The 19,666-nt window shown below is 47.3% G+C and overlaps 1 protein-coding gene and 1 long non-coding RNA gene across 3 annotated transcripts in view; one reads left to right on the forward strand and one right to left on the reverse strand.

Annotated features, from left to right (window-relative positions):
- The window catches only part of LOC134980113 (uncharacterized), a 62,237-nt gene that overhangs the window by 42,393 nt on the left and 178 nt on the right, over positions 1-19,666 (forward strand). The gene's annotated exons all lie outside the window — the stretch shown is intronic.
- CFAP141 (cilia and flagella associated protein 141) lies at positions 12,343-19,618 on the reverse strand. 2 transcript variants are annotated; one of them, XM_063946779.1, is made up of 5 exons: positions 19,518-19,618; positions 17,909-17,965; positions 17,756-17,796; positions 14,645-14,774; positions 12,343-12,683 (listed from the first exon to the last, which is right to left on the reverse strand). In XM_063946779.1, the coding sequence occupies exons 2-5, from the start codon at positions 17,951-17,953 to the stop codon at positions 12,582-12,584; spliced, it is 318 nt and encodes a 105-aa protein (XP_063802849.1). In that variant the 5' UTR covers positions 17,954-17,965; positions 19,518-19,618; the 3' UTR covers positions 12,343-12,581. The 2 variants fall into 2 exon arrangements, with proteins under 2 accessions (XP_063802849.1, XP_063802850.1); XM_063946780.1 differs by lacking the exons at positions 17,756-17,796; positions 17,909-17,965.

Genomic DNA, 19,666 nt, shown 5'->3' on the forward strand with positions numbered 1-19,666 from the left:
GCTGACCCTGAAGCAGAGGTCTTGCCAGGCTTAGAGCATTGTAAATTGCCCTTAGCTCCAGTATATTTATGTGAAGTGAAGTCTCCAGGCTTGACCACACTCCCTGGAAATTTCTTCCCTGTGTGACTGCTCCCCAGCCTCTCAGGCTGGCATTCGTGGTCATCAGGACCCAGTCCTGAATGCCGAATCTGCGGCCCTCCAAAAAGGTGAGCACTCTGCAACCACCACAGAAGAGACCCCCTTGTCCTTGGAGACGGGGCTATCCGCTGATGCATCTGAAGATGCGATCCGGACCATTTGTCCAGCAGATCCCACTGAAAGGTTCTTGCGTGGAATCTGCCGAATGGAATCGCTTCGTAAGAAGCCACCATTTACCCAGGACTCTTGTGCATTGATGCACTGACACTTTTCCTGGTTTTAGGAGGTTCCTGACTAGCTCGGATAACTCCCTGGCTTTCTCCTCCGGGAGAAAAACCTTTTTCTGAACTGTGTCCAGAATCATCCCTAGGAACAGCAGACGTGTCGTCGGGCTCAGCTGGGATTTTGGAAAATTTAGAATCCACCCGTGCTGTTGCAGCACTACTTGGGTTAGTGCTACACCGGCCTCTAACTGTTCTCTGGATCTTGCCCTTATCAGGAGATCGTCCAAGTAAGGGATAATTAATACGCCTTTTCTTCGAAGAAGAATCATCATTTCGGCCATTACCTTGGTAAAGACCCGGGGTGCCGTGGACAATCCAAACGGCAACGTCTGAAACTGATAGTGACAGTTTTGTACCACGAACCTGAGGTACCCTTGGTTTGAAGGGCAAATTGGGACATGGAGGTAAGCATCCTTGATGTCCAAGGACACCATAAAGTCCCCTTCTTCCAGATTCGCTATCACTGCTCTGAGTGATTTCATCTTGAACTTGAAACTTTGTATGTAAGTGTTCAAAAGATTTCAGACTTAGAATAGGTCTCACCGAGCCGTCCGGCTTCGGTACCACAAACAGCGTGGAATAATACCCCTTTCCTTGTTGTAGTAGGGGTACCTTGACTATTACTTGCTGGGAATACAGCTTGTGAATAGCTTCCAACACCGTCTCCCTGTCGGAGGGAGATGTTGGTAAAGCAGACTTCAGGAATCTGCGAGGAAGAGACGTCTCGAATTCCAATCTGTACCCCTGTGATACTACCTGCAGGATCCAGGGGTCGACTTGCGAGTGAGCCCACTGCGCGCTGAAATTCTTGAGACGACCCCCCCACCGGACCTGAGTCCGCTTGTAAGGCCCCAGCGACATGCTGAGGACTTTTCAGAAGCGGGGGAGTGCTTCTGCTCCTGGGAAGGAGCTGCTTGCTGCAGTCTCTTACCCTTTCCTTTGCCTCAGGCAGATATGAATGGCCTTTTGCCCGCTTGTTCTTATGAGAACGAAAGGACTGAGGCTGAAAAAACGGTGTCTTTTTCTGTTGGGAGGTGACCTGAGGTAAAAAAGGTGGATTTTCCGGCTGTTGCCGTGGCCACCAAGTCCGATAGACCGACCCCAAATAATTCCTCCCCTTTATACGGCAAACTTCCATATGCCGCTTGGAATCCGCATCACCTGACCACTGTCGCGTCCATAAACTTCTTCTGGCAGAAATGGACAGCGCACTTACCCTTGATGCCAGAGTGCAAATATCCCTCTGTGCATCTCGCATATAAAGAAAATGCATCCTTTAAATGCTCTATAGTCAATAAAATATTGTCGCTATTCAGGGTATCAATATTTCCAGTCAGAGATTCCGACCAAACCCCCCCAGCACTGCACATCCATGCTGGGGCGATTGCTGGTCGCAGTATAACATCAGTATGTGTGTATATACTTTTTAGAGTATTTTCCAGCCTCCTATCAGCTGGATCTTTGAGGGCGGCCGTATCAGGAGACGGTAACGCCACTTGTTTTGATAAGCGTGTGAGCGCCTTATCTACCTTAGAGGGTGTTTCCCAGCGCGCCCTAACCTCTGGCGGGAAAGGGTATAATGCCAATAACTTCTCTGAAATTAGCAACTTCCTATCGGGGGTAACCCACGCTTCATCACACACTTCAATCAATTCATCTGATTCAGGAAAAACTACAGGTAGTTTTTTCACACCCCACATAATACCCATTTTTGTGGTACTTGTAGTATCAGAAATATGTAACGCCTCCTTCATTGCCGTGATTATGTAACGTGTGGCCCTACTGGAAAATACGTTTGTTTCTTCACCGTCGACACTGGAGTCAGTGTCCGTGTCTGTGTCTGTCGACCGACTGAGGTAATGGGCGTTTTAAAGCCCCTGACGGTGTTTGAGACGCCTGGACAGGTACTAATTGGTTTGCCGGCCGTCTCATATCGTCAACCGACCTTGTAGCGTGTTGACACTATCACGTAATTCCATAAATAAAGCCATCCATTCCGGTGTCGACTCCCTAGGGGGTGACATCCCATTACAGGCAATTGCTCCGCCTCCACACCAACATCGTCCTCATACCTGTCGACACACACGTACCGACACACAGCACACACACAGGGAATGCTCTGATAGAGGACAGGACCCCACTAGCCCTTTGGGGAGACAGAGGGAGAGTTTGCCAGCACACACCAAAGCGCTATAATTATACAGGGACAACCTTATAGTAAGTGTTTTCCCTTATAGCAGCTTAATATATAATAATATCGCCAAAAAATGCCCCCCCTCTCTGTTTTAACCCTGTTTCTGTAGTGCAGTGCAGGGGAGAGCCTGGGAGCCTTCCCACCAGCGGATCTGTGTGGGAAAAATGGCGCTGTGTGCTGAGGAGATAGGCCCCGCCCCCTTCACGGCGGGCTCTTCTCCCGGTTTTTTCTGTAATCCTGGCAGGGGTTAAATACATCCATATAGCCCAGGGGCTATATGTGATGTATTTTTAGCCAGTAAAGGTAATTACATTGCTGCCCAGGGCGCCCCCCCCCAGCGCCCTGCACCCTCAGTGACCGCGGTGTGAAGTGTGCTGAGAGCAATGGCGCACAGCTGCAGTGCTGTGCGCTACCTTAAGAAGACTGGGAAGTCTTCAGCCGCCGATTTCTGGACCTCTTCTCTCTTCAGCATCTGTAAGGGGGCCGGCGGCGCGGCTCCGGTGACCCATCCAGGCTGTACCTGTGATCGTCCCTCTGGAGCTAGTGTCCAGTAGCCTAAGAAGCCAATCCATCCTGCACGCAGGTGAGTTCGCTTCTTCTCCCCTTAGTCCCGCGTTGCAGTGAGCCTGTTGCCAGCAGGACTCACTGAAAATAAAAAACCTAACAAACTTTTATTCTAAGCAGCTCTTTAGGAGAGCCACCTAGATTGCACCCTTCTCGGCCGGGCACAAAAATCTAACTGAGGCTTGGAGGAGGGTCATAGGGGGAGGAGCCAGTGCACACCACCTAGTGGTCAAACTTTTAATTTTGTGCCCTGTCTCCTGCGGAGCCGCTAATCCCCATGGTCCTGACGGAGTCCCCAGCATCCACTTAGGACGTCAGAGAAATAAAGGACTGTGTCCTAAAGCTCAGAACCTGCTGGTAATTATACACAAAGCCTGTTAGATGTTAGTTTTTTGCATGCATAAGCCGGCTGTTAATGGCTACAAAGGGTTCAAGCATATTGAGCTCAATTGCAAGTTGAAAAGAAAGAAGCTGGTTAGTACTTGATAGAGCCTGTTAATACTTCACCGATGCAGAGCTGATGTGAAGAATGTTCAATGGTGAAGGCTAGTGATGGTATCAAATGGACTGGGTCCACGTCTGTCTAATGTCCATAGAGCTTACTTGATCCACTGGCTGGTTTAGTAGCAGACCGCTCAGCGGCGGTTCCCTTAGACAGGTCCTGCTGTTGATGGTGCAGTATGCTGACAGCTGTCGCTGGGCCAGGGTGAGGACGGAGACAGAGAGTCGAAAGCGCAAGTCCTGGGTAACAGGGGACGCTGTGATGCCGCGTTCCGCGGCTTCCGGGTTCTGGGCTTCCGGCTGCGTTCCACCTGCGTTCCACAGTCGTAGATAGGTCAACTGACGCGTTTCTCCGCCTCTAAAGTAGGCGGCCCTTAGATTGCAAGTTTCATGGACACAGGGGGTCATTCCGAGTTGTTCGCTCGTTGCCGATTTTCGCTATACTGCGATTAGTCGCTTACTGCGCATGCGCAAGGTTCGCAGGGCGCATGCGCCTAGTTATTTTACACAAAAGTTAGGTATTTTACTCACGGCGTTACGAAGCTTTTTCATTGCTGTGCTGATCGTAGTGTGATTGACAGGAAGTAGGTGTTTCTGGGCGGAAACTGGCCGTTTTATGGGAGTGTGCGGAAAAACGCAGGCGTTCGAGTTGCAAAACGCAGGAGTGGCTGGAGAAACGGGGGAGTGCCTGGGCAAACGCTGGGTGTGTTTGTGACGTCAAACCAGGAACGAAAAGGAATGAACTGATCGTAGTGTAGGAGTAAGTCTGGAGCTACTCAGAAACTGCTAAGAAATTTCTATTCGCAATTCTGCTAATCTTTCGTTCGCAATTCTGCTAAGCTAAGATACACTCCCAGAGGGCGGCGGCCTAGCGTGTGCAATGCTGCTAAAAGCAGCTAGCGAGCGAACAACTCGGAATCACCCCCACTGTGTATGCCTCCCTTTCTTTCTGCCCAATTGTGTTTATTAGCTTTGTCATTTTGTAAAGGATATATATATATATATATATATATATATATATATATATACACAGTGATGTCAGCATGGACTGTGTGGACAGACTCAGAGTACATAGTAAGTAATGGGGAAGAAAGGCATATAACTCTGTGAATTTCAGATGCTCTTACCAGTCTTACCAAAAAGAGACTGTCACCACTACAAACCATTCTGACTGCAGCTGCGAGGCTGATCTTCCTCGCCAGACGTTCATCGTCTGCTGATCCGCTCTGTCAGTCCCTCCATCGGTTACCGGTATTCTACCGTATTCAATATAAAATACTTTTACTGACACACAAGCCCATTAACCAAACTACATCAATGTACATATCTTCTCTTATCTCATAATATCTCCCTACCCGACCTCTCCGCTCTGCACAAGATCTACGTCTCTCATCCACACTCATTACTCGCTCCCATGCACGATAACAGGACTTTCTTCACGGTGCACTCACTCTGTGGAATGCCCTCCCACAGTGGTTTCCAAACTTTTTTGAATCACGGCGCCCTAGAATATCAGAAGTTTTTTCACGGCACCCCTAGGCCAAAAAATTTCTTATTGAGAAATTTAGAAAGAAATATTACATTAAGTAGATCACGTTTATATGTCATCCTTAGGGTCAGTTGTGTGGTGAGGGACAAGATTTGCTTCTGCTGGCCACATATTTTATGACTGGCAGCCACCAGCTCTGGTTTTACCTATTATATTGACCATGAATAATTTGAATGGGTCCTGGACCACTAACCCAGGGCACCCCTGCAAGTGTCCCGAGGCACCCCAGGGAGCCACGGCACACAGTTTGGGAACCTCTGGCCTACCACGTACAATTAAGACTGTCCTCTAGTCTCCAAACATTCCCTGAAAACTCACCTCTTCAGGCAGCTTATCACACTCCAGACCCACTCACATCACCTTCATAGGCTTTCCTATCCAACTATATCCCCACTATACAGTCCGCACATATACTCCACATATTTTCTCTTTCTTCACTGTCCCTTCTCTCTGACCAGGGTTCATCATTGCTGGGATGTGATATCATGCAGCCCACCTAGAGCCTCTGCAATCTGGTGGACAACTATGCAATAGATAGCACCTATCCTCGTGTATCAATGCCTAGTTCCCTATAGAGTGTAAGCTTGCGAGCAGGGCCTTCCTACCACTATGACTGTTTGTTTATTACCCAGTTTTGTTTTATAATTGTGTCCAATTGTAAAGCGCAACAGAATTTCATACCTCCCAACTGTCCCGATTTTGTCGGGACAGTCCCACCCGCGGGTCGCAGTGTCCCGGGGTGGGGGGGCAGTTGGGAGATCCCTCCCTGTCACTCGTTGCTCTGAGGAGAGCAGTGGTGAATAGATCCCATCGCACCGGCGAATGCAAGGAGATTGACAGGTAGAGGGCATTTGTGGGTGGCAAATGACCGTTTTTGAGGAGTGTCCAGAAAAACACAGGAGGGACCAGGCGTTTGGAGGGAGGATTCCTGACGTCAGCTCCGGCCCCCGATCATCGCAGCTGCTGAGTAAGTCCTGGGCTGTGCGGAGACTGCACATGCGATCACACCCCTGCACAGAGATTTCCCCCTCCCCCTGTAGGCGGCGACTACCTGATCGCAGGGATGCAAAAAACGCACCCTAGCGATCAGGTGTGAATTAGCCCCTATGTTAGAAAACCTAAATCAGAACTCAATAATCCCTGCCCCCAATTCACCCAAACTCCACCCACATCTGCTCGGCAACACCCACTTCCCTATGATGTCACACCCACTGTATGACAGGCACTTATGTGGTAATCACATAACAAACATTGCTAAAGGACATTAATTTACAAGGTGCTCTCTCCGACTACGTAATTACTTCCTGCTAACTATAGTGATATTATTATTATTATTATTTCCAGCTTTCTTTAGGTTATATCTGCATGTATTTATACTATCAGAGTAACAATTTCCAGGACAGTGCTGCTTTGATGCTGCCGTTATCTCAGTCTCTCCAGTACATGAATATTTCCCCTAGTATACAGGCAACATCACTTTAGGCAGCAGGACATCATGGTGGCTCCAGCCAACCAACCGGTAGCTACAGCTCTGGTTTCGGCGTACAATGGGGCGGTGTTCTAGAAAACGGGGGCCACGTTGGCTCCGTTTTCTGGGCATGCCGAAACCAGTTTCTGCGTCCGTGGATGCAGCGTCACTGGCCCCGGCAACATGATTAAGTCGGACATCTTCAGTTACCTCAGATGTTCGCACAGAGGGATCCGCTGCTGCGTGTTTGTTTGCAGCAGCGGATTACAGAAGTCGACAGTGAGCGCCCGTTTACTTAAGACGCCTCCTGCGGCATTTGCATAATGTTGCAATGCAGCTGCGTGCAAAGACGCAGCTTCTGTGCTAATAGCGTCCACCTCTAAATCAGCATCAATGTCTATGGGTGTGTGGCAGGTCTCCGGCGCAGTAAGGGTTACTATCAGCGCTACAGAACAATGAACAATGCAGATGGACGTGGAATTAGGGGTGTGACTGACGCTTGGCTGCTGAGAGGCGAGGTGTGGCACTGGGAGCTCCCTCTAAAAGTATTTATACCATCCTGAACCCTGTGGACTCGGAGATGTGCGAGCTACAGTGCTGAGCAAGGGGTTGTAGAGAAATGTCTCACCCAGACAGAGATCTGTGTTCTGTTGTAACACGCGCCAAACCCTTGTGAAACAAGATGCGGTTGTTTATTATATGTAAGTGCAGGGGGCTCGCCGGATTCACCTCAGAGAGGACAAAATGGCGTCCTGCAATATTCTTGAAATAAATACTGAGCATCAAGGTTTACGATTGGTATACTGCTTTTATATGTTTCTCCAGGTCCAGCGAGGCACGAGGCTGCGTGAGGCAACCAGTTCCTACTGAATTACAGCTAAACTGATTTTCAGTCCTTCACTCAAAATGGCCGCCTCCATAGTGCTGCGATCAGCAGCAGCGACATCGGGTGTTAGGCTCTGTTTACATTTCATATTCTGTCATTAAACAGCACGTTTGGTATATAGCAGCAGGAACTGAATGGGCCCTGTGCTTCGGTCCCCGGCGTCCGGCTCGCTTCCTTTACTGTCATCAGACTGACAGTAGTCAGGGTTATCTGTAGGGACTCAGCGTTATCCTCCAGCTGCAGATGTCGGTGGCACATCCTCTGACAGCCTCAGAATTGCCGCCCAGGGAGATGCTAAACAGGATCAAGTTGTCTGGCTGGTGGGATCCTGGGATTTACAGGCGGAATCCTCTCTAACCCTCATTAGAGGCCTCTGGGACAGACTGGTCCGACTGCCTCATGGCTGCTGGTGGTTCAGAGCCACTCTCTGTTATAGTACATCTAATATGGCTCCAAATTGTTCCATTTGTTCCAGGGCCACAGTGCTGCCTGTGTGTCATGTGGTACCAGAGCACCTCAGGGCACTGCAACCCCCATCGTGGTGTCTCTATGGCATTTATGTTACCTCCTCACCTTCAATAAATGTTACCGTTTATGTCCCAGAGGATCAGAGTAGACCTAATTATTCTAGGACAGTCCTGATTTTTAAGAGCTGAATCCCATCTAAAATGGTCATGGTTTGGTTATACAGGGGGCAAGGTCTATGGTGTCCCACATGTCCCTTTAGATAACAGAAAAAGAGGGGTGCTAATTTAGATAAAATATCTAGTCGATGTATATAAACACTAGTGACCTCATTGAGGTGTGAGGCACTATTTCACAGTGAACTGATAGACTGTGTTCTCACTAATATAGAATATGAGCACAAACTGTCTGGCTGCAATGTGTATAGGCTGCACTCAGTGATGTCACTGTCTCCTAGTGACTGGATAGGCTGCACTCAGTGATGTCACTGGCTTCTAGTCACTGGATAGGCCGCACTCTCAGTGATGTCACTGCTCCCTAGTGACTGGATAAGCTGCACTCAGTGATGTCACTGTCTCCTAGTGACTGGATAGGCTGCACTCAGTGATGTCACTGTCTCCCAGTGACTGGTTAGGCTGCACTCTCAGTGATGTCACTGGCTTCTAGCGACTGGATAGGCCGCAGTCTCAGTGATGTCACTGGCTCCTAGTGACCGGATAGGCTGTACTCTCAGTGATGTCACTGGCTCCTAGCGACTGGATAGGCCGCAGTCTCAGTGATGTCACTGTTTCCTAGTGACTGATTGGCTGCACTCTCAGTGATGTCACTGGCTCCTAGTGACTGGACAGGCTGCATTCTCAGTGATGTCACTGGTTCCTAGTGACTGGATAGGCCGCACTCTCAGTGATGTCACTGGTTCCTAGTGACTGGATAGGCTGCACTCTCAGTGATGTCACTGGGTCCTAGTGACTGCATAGACCGCACTCTCAGAGAAATTCCTAGTGTAAGACTACAGAATGCTGTATGTGTTAGTGTCAGGTGCATTTTAAGGAAGAACCAATTGAATTGTAGTACACTAGTAGTATCTGTCTTCTACTCGACCTCCATAGGCTGTGAGAACAAATCATATAGAGACACATCCCACAAAGCCGCTGGAAGCCGTTTGGTCGGTAGCTCGTGGGTAATCGAATCGGCCCCTAAGCATGCATCATTTTAGTGCAGCGCTGTGATGTGATCCTAGCAGCCACGCCCCAGGTACATAGCAGCCTTTTGCAGCACCGTCCTGAGTTTCTGCAGATGCAGAGCGCGGCGCGCTTCCAACTCTCCACTCTCCTATATACAAGCACCCCACATGTGTTTATGTTACAGAATGATACAAAACAGGTTTACCATAAAAAGCTACAAACCAACTCCCAGAAGTAAACTACATGCAGGAGAGACAGACACTCTTATTGGGGTGATGGGGTCGGGGAACAGAAAGCTCCTCTTGTGAGCTTGGGGTGATGTTCAGCAGACTGTGTGTAAGCTTGCGTTGCCCCCTGCTGGTCATTGCCGGAACTCCTTCCACCCATATGAGTTCACCAGACACTGGTGCATTGTTCCTGCTCTGTGACAATAAAGGCGCATTTATCTGATGAAAGTCAAGTTCATTTTCTGATTGTGCGTTAACTAGTTCCTCCCTGGGCTATACTACAGACCTGAATTACCAGTTTTATGCCCCCGCATACCGACACAAACCCACCACTCCACGGCCGTCTACACCTACATTATATATATCTATATTATATATATATATATCTATACAGAAATACGTATATACAACAGAGTCGTGACAGTGCAGAGCTCAGCGGCAATGAAAGGGTTACATAATACATTCCTCTTGTGCTGGGGTAGGAAATTACATTGGAAGACATTAGAAATCGTTCCTAAACCAGAGATCAAAAGGATACAGGGCCGAGGCCTCAAGCCTCAGCGCCAGGCCGTATAGGGAGCTGTTCCCTGCCATATACTGTATATGGCCATATATTATGTGCCTGCCCGTATAAGCATTGCCCTATATCCCGTACAGTACGTAACCACCTCTCCGTAGCTTCTCCGGTGCAACGTCCGCACAGGACAGGTGCAATAGCTCCATATTGGCTTCATAACCTCACCATGGTGCAATGATTGGGATAATAGTTTTTGCGTTTATAAATACTCATTTTCAATAAATTATATTTTTGCGCCCGATGCAAAGGTGGACGGTATTTGTACCGGCTGCATCTGTAATCCGCAACTTGTGTATAGATGCAACAATGGCTGCTGAGACTCTCCGTCGGTACTAAGCCAACGCTGGATGTGACACGCCCAAAAAACACTCACAACACGCCCGCGTTTCACTAGTCACTCCCAATAACGGCAAACGGACAATCTCTCTGCGGCAAACGCTTTTAACTGCAACCGCCGTGGGTAAAACAGTGCGACACATGCGCAGTACAAAAATCATCGGACAACCGCGCAAACATTGGCGTAGCGTCCACCTCAGGCCCTTTATATAGATAGGAGAATAAAACTACATAGTAAGAAATGCTGGGAAACACATTTTATTTTGTAGCTTGCGACTCTGTATCTGCGTGACAGTAGCCTATCAAATCACTAGGAGTTAGTAGCTCATGAATATTAATCAGGTAGCGTCACAATTCACGCCATTGCAGTCCCGACCCCCGCTGCGTAATTGCCTGGGTGGACAGGGCCACAATCATATGCGTCACTGGGGAGGTGGGTCAGGTCCGGGAGGGTGGTTTACTCTCACCCGAATTTGGGCCCTCATTCTGAGTTGTTCGCTCGCAAGCTGCTTTTAGCAGCTTTGCACACGCTAAGCCGCCGCCTACTGGGAGTGAATCTTAGCTTATCAAAATTGCGAACGAAAGATTCGCAATATTGCGAAAAGACTTCTCTGTGCAGTTTCTGAGTAGCTCGAGACTTACTCTTCCAGTGCGATCAATTCAGTGCTTGTCGTTCCTGGTTTGACGTCACAAACACACCCAGCGTTCGCCCAGACACTCCCCCGTTTCTCCAGACACTCCCGCGTTTTTCCCTGGCACGCCTGCGTTTTTTCACACACTCCCATAAAACGGCCTGTTTCCGCCCAGAAACACCCACTTCCTGTCAATCACATTACGATCACCAGAACGAAGAAAAAAACCTCGTAATGCCGTGAGTAAATTACCTAACTGCATAGCAAATTTACTTGGCGCAGTCGCACTGCGGACATTGCGCATGCGCATTAGAGACTAATCGCTCCGTTGCGAAAAAAAAATAATGAGCAATCAACTCGGAATGACCACCTTGGTGGTATAGTTTAGCTCAGAGGCTCTCAGTCCTGGAGTAGCACCAACAGGCCATGTTTTCCGGATGTCTTTAATCATACCCAGGTGAGTTACTCTAGGTTGCTGGGCCAGCAATTACCCCACCGGCTTCCACAGACAGAGACGCTCAGAACATAAGGCTACAATACAATGTTGAGGCAATGTCTTAGAAGCAAAACACCCGTCCTGGAATGCAAAATGGCGTTGACCTGCCGGGCACCGCGATTCCCGCATTATGGAGCGTGATGTTTCCGGTAGAAGCTAGCACTGGCGGAAAGGAGGGGAGTGAAAGTGTAGCGCGTGAATACTGACATGATATGAAGGGAGGGGAGAGAGCGCTTTGGGCGCCATCATTGCCGTGCGTATTGAACTGCTTCCATTTTTCTTCTGATTAATATAAGCCATGTGAGCGGAGCAATATTGTAGGAAATACTGGAAAGTGAATGCAATGACGTTGCCTGTAAGCAGGGGGGAGGTTATACTCTGATGTGACCTGTATAGTATTGCACAGTGACCTTGTCGTTCCTCTGAGATAAATGTCTCTCCATCTTACCATGGCAGCCACCAGGGGGGGACAGCAGGGACTAGTGTCCCGTGCCCTTACAGAGAGGGCGGTCCACCCCTGGCTCCTTCTGCCAATACCTGTCGAGCTGCACCAGTCTGTGAATCAAGTGATGTGCTGGGAGGACTTCTAAAAACAAGCCTTATCTGCGCATCAGCTCTCTGTGAACCATTCCTGTAGGTCCGCAACACTCCACCTGTATGTAACGTCACAATGTATGACATCACATAGGGGGTGGAGCAGTGCAGCATAATCTGTTTTTGGAGGGAGGGGCCCTGTGTATTTTGTCAGTCCCGGACCCCACAATTTCTATTGGCAGCCCTGCATCTTACCCCTGTGTCCGCGTGGTGACGCCACGGTTATTATACAGTATATAGACCTTAGTGCTTAGTAAGCTTTATATTTATTTGTAAACAGTGTCTTATATAGCGCAGCACATTCGGTTGCGTTTTACAATTGGAATGAGTACTGTAGTATAGAGAATGTAATACTGGGCACAGGATTAGGTCACTGCTGGAGAATGAAATGCAGCTATGCTGTTACTGACAGTCCTCACGGATGGTATTTTATTCATAGTGTTGTGCTAACAGCTAACTGGCAGCCTGGAAGCCGTGCTGTGGATCTCACAGTCTCTGTCCAAAGAAGGTCTTTCCCAGCCTGATCAGCTCCTCCTGGTACTGCCGGTGTTCGTCCTGCAGGAGGCGCTGTAAAGCTGCTCTACGAACCTGAGGAAAACACACATCAGTACACCACATAGACTGCAGCATAACTTATGGGCCCCACACACTGGCCGACATGACTGCACGATATGAACGATCTCATTCATTAATGAACAAGATAACGTTCATATCGTGCAGTGTGGAGGCACCAGCGATGAACAATGCGCGGCCCCGCGCTCGTTCATCGCTGGTACCCCGTCGGCTGTGCATGCCGGCCAATATGGATGATCTCGTCCATATTTGCCTGCAGTTCTATGGAGCCGTGTGACGGGGGGAGTGAAGTAACTTCACTCCCCCTGTCACTGTTACCCCGCCGTCGGGTCGCCCGTCGGCCGTATCCGCCGGCGGGCAGCTCGGCGGCGGATCCGCCAGTGTGTAGGGCCTATTAAAGTCCCCCCTCTTCCCAAATGTATTTCTTTGTAGACATTTCAAATTTAATCTAATACCTTCCCAGACTGACTGTCCTGCTGTACTGAGCCTGAATATATGATGACAGACTGACTGTCCTGCTGTACTGAGCCTGAATATATGATGACAGACTGACTGTCCTGCTGTACTGAGCCTGAATATATGATGACAGGCTGACTGTCCTGCTGTACTGAGCCTGAATATATGATGACAGACTGACTGTCCTGCTGTACTGAGCCTGAATATATGATGACAGACTGACTGTCCTGCTGTACCGAGTCTGAGTATATGATGACAGACTGACTGTCCTGCTGTACTGAGCCTGAATATATGATGACAGACTGACTGTCCTGCTGTACTGAGCCTGAATATATGATGACAGACTGACTGTCCTGCTGTACTGAGCCTGAATATATGATGACAGACTGACTGTCCTGCTGTACTGAGCCTGAATATATGATGACAGACTGACTGTCCTGCTGTACTGAGCCTGAATATATGATGACAGACTGACTGTCCTGCTGTACTGAGCCTGAATATATGATGACAGACTGACTGTCCTGCTGTACTGAGCCTGAATATATGATGACAGACTGACTGTCCTGCTGTACTGAGCCTGAATATATGATGACAGACTGACTGTCCTGCTGTACTGAGCCTGAATATATGATGACAGACTGACTGACTGTCCTGCTGTACTGAGCCTGAATATATGATGACAGACTGACTGTCCTGCTGTACTGAGCCTGAATATATGATGACAAACTGACTGTCCTGCTGTACTGAGCCTGAATATATGATGACAGACTGACTGTCCTGCTGTACGGAGCCTGAATATATGATGACAGACTGACTGTCCTGCTGTACTGAGCCTGAATATATGATGACAGACTGACTGTCCTGCTGTACCGAGTCTGAGTGTATGATGACAGACTGACTGACTGTCCTGCTGTACTGAGCCTGAGTGTATGATGACAGACTGACTGTCCTGCTGTACTGAGCCTGAGAGTATGATGACTGACTGTCCTGCTGTACTGAGGCTGAATATATGATGACAGACTGACTGTCCTGCTGTACTGAGCCTGAATATATGATGACAGACTGACTGTCCTGCTGTACTGAGCCTGAGTGTATGATGACAGACTGACTGTCCTGCTGTACTGAGCCTGAGTGTATGATGACAGACTGACTGTCCTGCTGTACTGAGCCTGAGAGTATGCTGACTGACTGTCCTGCTGTACTGAGGCTGAATATATGATGACAGACTGACTGTCCTGCTGTACTGAGCCTGAATATATGATGACAGACTGACTGTCCTGCTGTACTGAGCCTGAATATATGATGACAGACTGACTGTCCTGCTGTACTGAGCCTGAGTATATGATGACAGACTGACTGTCCTGCTGTACTGAGTCTGAATATATGATGGCTGACTGACTGTCCTGCTGAACTGAGCCTGAATATATGATGACAGACTGACTGTCCTGCTGTACTGAGCCTGTGTATATGACAGACTGACTGTCCTGCTGTACTGAGCCTGAATGGATGTGCCCACTCACCAATACTAGTTCCTTATTCGCCATCTTAAGTTCCTGACGCACCAGTGCACTCTGACGTCTCTGGATCCGACTGGCGATGGTTCCCCTGGCGTCCTCCTTCCATGCATTGTGGATATTGAGCGCCTGCTCCCTGCCATCCGGGAAGGAGACAGAAGGAGGATGTAAGACGGGGTTTTATGGTTAACAAAATGCACCGTACTTTCCCTAGAGCTGATATATCAACGCGCCAGTCGTAAGGTAGAGCTCAGAGAAGCGGGAGATGGAGGGGGCTGAGAGAAAGGGAGATACATAGAGTGAGATGGGAGGGAGAGAAAGCAAGAAGAAAGAGGAAGAGGAAGAGGGAGAGAGCGAGAAAGAGGGGGAGAGAGAGAGAAGGAGGAAAAGATAGAGGGAGAAATAGAGTGAAGGGTATAGAGAAAGTGAGGGAGAGCAAGTCAGGGAGAAAGACTCAGGGATAGAGAGTGTGCGGAGACGAGGATCGAGGGAAGGGGAGAAAGTGGGAGAGAGAGAAGAGGAGAGCGATTGAGGATGGAGAGAGGGCGGTAGGGATAGAGTGGGGGTACTGGAAGAGAGAGAGAGAGAGAGAGGAAGGGGCAGATGTACTAAGCCTTGGAGAGAAAGTACCAGACAATCAGCTCCTAACCGTATTTTTTTTTTTTACACAGCCTGTAACATGGCAGTTAGGAGCTGATTGGCTGGTACTTTATTTCTCTCCAAAGTTTAGTACATCTGCTCCTGAGTGAGTAAAGATCATGTAACTGGTGATGAGGCCATCACCATAATCTGAGAGCATGATAACGTCAGTGGTTATTATAAAGATGTGTGAATGATGTGAGCTATATAATAATAACAGTCCCTGCTGCAGATTATTACAGACAGAAGATTTCTGAACTGTTCAGTGATGTCTAATAACCGTGTAGCCGTATAATATGCGCAGAGGCGTCACGTTACAGTATTGGCTGTTCTAACGTAAGATCTAGCGCAGGGCTGAAACTAGGATGTTCGGCACCCGGGGCGAGGCAGTAATTTGGCAAACCCCCACCCACACAGTCACACAAAATACAGCAAAATCAAATTACACAGAACGTTATATCAAACAATAGAGTCCCTTATTCACAATATGCCACACACAGTAATAATGCCCTTTATAGCACAATGGGGGTCATTCCGAGTTGTTCGCTCGCAAGCTGCTTTTAGCATCTTTGCACACGCTAAGCCGCCGCCTACTGGGAGTGAATCTTAGCATATTAAAATTGCGAACGAAAGATTAGCAGAATTGCGAATAGACACTTCTTAGCAGTTTCTGAGTAGCTCCACAGTTACTCTGGATCTGCGATCAGTTCAGTGCTTGTCGTTCCTGGTTTGACGTCACAAACACTCCCAGCGTTCGCCCAGACACTCCCCCGTTTCTCCAGCCACTCCCGCGTTTTTCCCGGAAACGGTAGCGTTTTTTCGCACACTCCCATAAAACGGCCTGTTTCCGCCCAGAAACACCCACTTCCTGTCAATCACATTACGATCACCAGAACGAAGAAAAAACCTTGTAATGCCGTGAATAAAATTCCTAACTGCATAGCAAATTTACTTGGTGCAGTCGCACTGCGGACATTGCGCATGCGCATTAGCGACTATTCGCTCCGTTGCGACAAAAAAATAACGAGCGAACAACTCGGAATGACCCCCATTATTCCACATATTAGGAACCCTCATACATCTTACGCCACACAGTAGTAATGCACCTTATATACATAATGCCACACAGTAGTAATGCACATTATATACATAATGCCACACAGTAGTAATGCACCTTATATACATAATGACACACAGTAGTAATGCACCTTATATACATAATGCCACACAGTAGTAATGCACCTTATATACATAATGCCACACAGTAGTAATGCACCTTATATACATAATGCCACACAGTAGTAATGCACCTTATATACATAATACCACACAGTAGTAATGCACCTTATATACATAATACCACACAGTAGTAATGCACCTTATATACATAATGCCACACAGTAGTAATGCACCTTATATACATAATACCACACAGTAGTAATGCACCTTATATACATAATGCCACACAGTAGTAATGCACCTTATATACATAATACCACACAGTAGTAATGCACCTTATATACATAATACCACACAGTAGTAATGCACCTTATATACATAATACCACACAGTAGTAATGCACCTTATATACATAATACCACACAGTAGTAATGCACCTTCTATACATAATGCCACACAGTAGTAATGCACCTTACATACATAACGCCACACAGTAGTAATGCACCTTATATACATAATACCACACAGTAGTAATGCACCTTATATACATAATACCACACAGTAGTAATGCACCTTATATACATAATACCACATAGTAGTAATGCACCTTACATACATAATACCACACAGTGGTAATGCACCTTATATGCATAATGCCACACAGTAGTAATGCACCTTATATACATAATGCCACACAGTAGTAATGCACCTTATATACATAATGCCACACAGTAGTAATGCACCTTATATACATAATACCACACAGTAGTAATGCACCTTACATACATAATACCACACAGTGGTAATGCACCTTATATGCATAATGCCACACAGTAGTAATGCACCTTATATACATAATACCACACAGTAGTAATGCACCTTATATACATAATACCACACAGTAGTAATGCACCTTACATACATAATACCACACAGTAGTAATGCACCTTATATGCATAATGCCACACAGTAGTAATGCACCTTATATACATAATACCACACAGTAGTAATGCACCTTACATACATAATACCACACAGTGGTAATGCACCTTATATGCATAATGCCACACAGTAGTAATGCACCTTATATACATAATACCACACAGTAGGATGCCATCTGTGTGGCATTATCTACACCTACAGGTGCCTCCCACCCCCATAACACGTCACTAGGGAAATCGCCATCCTAGCGGTAACCTCTTTCCACGCATAACGTTATTAACAAGAAAACAACCGCTGCTTAGACAGTATAGCTGTATGAGCTGCAGACGGCGGCGCCTGGCAGGAACGCCGGTATACCGTTGTAGTTCCATCTCCGCAACCCGCAGCAGATCGTTTCTCTGAAAGGGAAACACAAGTAGTCAAATCGTGATTTTTTTTTATTTCTTTTTTTTAGGGGGGGGAGGGGGTCAGTTAGGGAAGGGGCGGTGTGTGAGGCGGTCGCCTACTGACCTGGGTCACACTTTTTGTGTGTTGTAGCATCCTGGTGGTCAGCATCCTCACCAGCGTCTGAGGAGACAGGGGTTAGAGGGGCAATAATACAACACAGCTCCGCCAATACTGAACACGTAGGGTAGATGGGGGCAGATGCCAAATCTTCTATAGCGGACAAAAGCCTCCAGCTATCATTTATCAAGAACATTCTATAAAAAGATAGCTAGAAGGTGGTTACTATGGGCAACATCACCTGTACTCTTTAGCTACACCAGTGATAGGCAACAGGCGGCCCCGCCTCCCCGAGCTTTCACTCGCAACCCCCCCCCCTCCCCCGCTCATTCCTGCCTTGTTGCAGCTAGTAGAACATGTATGAAAGGCCTGATGACATGTTACTACAGATAGGGGTCTTTTTCCTTTATTAAATATAAGGGATATAGAGCAATGTGCGCCCCTTTTCCTGGTCACTCTGCCTGGGATCTGCAGACCTCTCCTGCTCAACTGTGTTTCCCAGAACAACCTGCAGCCAATCAGAAGGCTCACAGAAGCACAGAGTGTTTCAGGTTATGGCAGAAAATTTAGAATGTATCCGGTGTCGAGGGCTGGGCTTACCACCTTACTTGATAGGTTAGCTGCTATGGAGGAGAAAAAGGGTTTCCAAGTGTCCCTAGGTAGGTATATAGATATGAAAAAAAAAAAAAAAGATCTCCCAGCGCTTTTTATCACGTAATATTTGACACTAAAAATAATAATAAAGGGCTTATACAGTCATAAATATCATCTGATAATTATTTATATATAAGAATATTGTACTGTTAATATTTTTTTCTGCTGAAATGAAAATTTTAATTAATAAAAACTACAAAAGTAATACATTCACCCATAATTTTCACATATGGGGGGTAATTCTGAGTTGATCGCAGCAAGAACTTTGTTAGCAGTTGGGCAAAACCATGTGCACTGCAGGGGAGGCAGATATAACATGTGCAGAGAGAGTTAGATTTGGGTGTTATATCTGCCTCCCCTGCAGTGCACATGGTTTTGCCCAACTGCTAAAAAATTTCCTGCTGCGAACAACTTGGAATTACCACCTTTGTCCATGTTGGGATTTTGACCGTCGGTCAATTGCTGTTGGGATTTCGACCGTCGGGATTTTGATTGGAGGTAAATTGACTGCAGCCCAATTACCTCACGTGTTGTGCGCTGGCTTGGTGGTATATATACAACCGTCTAGCTGCCTTAGTCTCAATGGGGGTAGGACCTATATGGGGCAGCTGGGGGCGCAGAGGTAAGTGGCCGACATTCATATAATTAGATATAACATAGAGGTCATGGGATTGATTCATACTAGTGCCCCGTCTGTGTGGAGTTTGCATGTTCTCCATATGCTTGCATGGGCTTCTTCGGGTGCTCCGGCTTCCTCTCACTCTCCAAAAACATACTGGTAGGTTACGGGCTTCTGACAGAAATTAACCCTAGTGTGTCTGGACTATAGATTGTAAGCTCTCTGGGGTAGGGACTGATTTGACTGAAATAACTATGTGAGCTATAGAAATAAAGGTTAATAATAATAAATAACATGTTTGTGCTATAATAAATAATAAATCTTAATAAATGTAGCACCCACCCTGCAGCCAGGCACACGTGCTCCTGCTTCCAGGATTCGTTTCCTTGGATACTGTCAACAAAAACTCTCATCTTGTCACTTCCTTAGCAACCAGGGTTGTGTCTATGTACTTGTTCAAAGAAAAACTTTATTGACACTTTTGTTTCAAC

The sequence above is a fragment of the Pseudophryne corroboree genome, chromosome 12 (assembly GCF_028390025.1).
Source record: "Pseudophryne corroboree isolate aPseCor3 chromosome 12, aPseCor3.hap2, whole genome shotgun sequence".
NCBI classification, from domain to species: Eukaryota; Metazoa; Chordata; class Amphibia; order Anura; family Myobatrachidae; genus Pseudophryne; species Pseudophryne corroboree.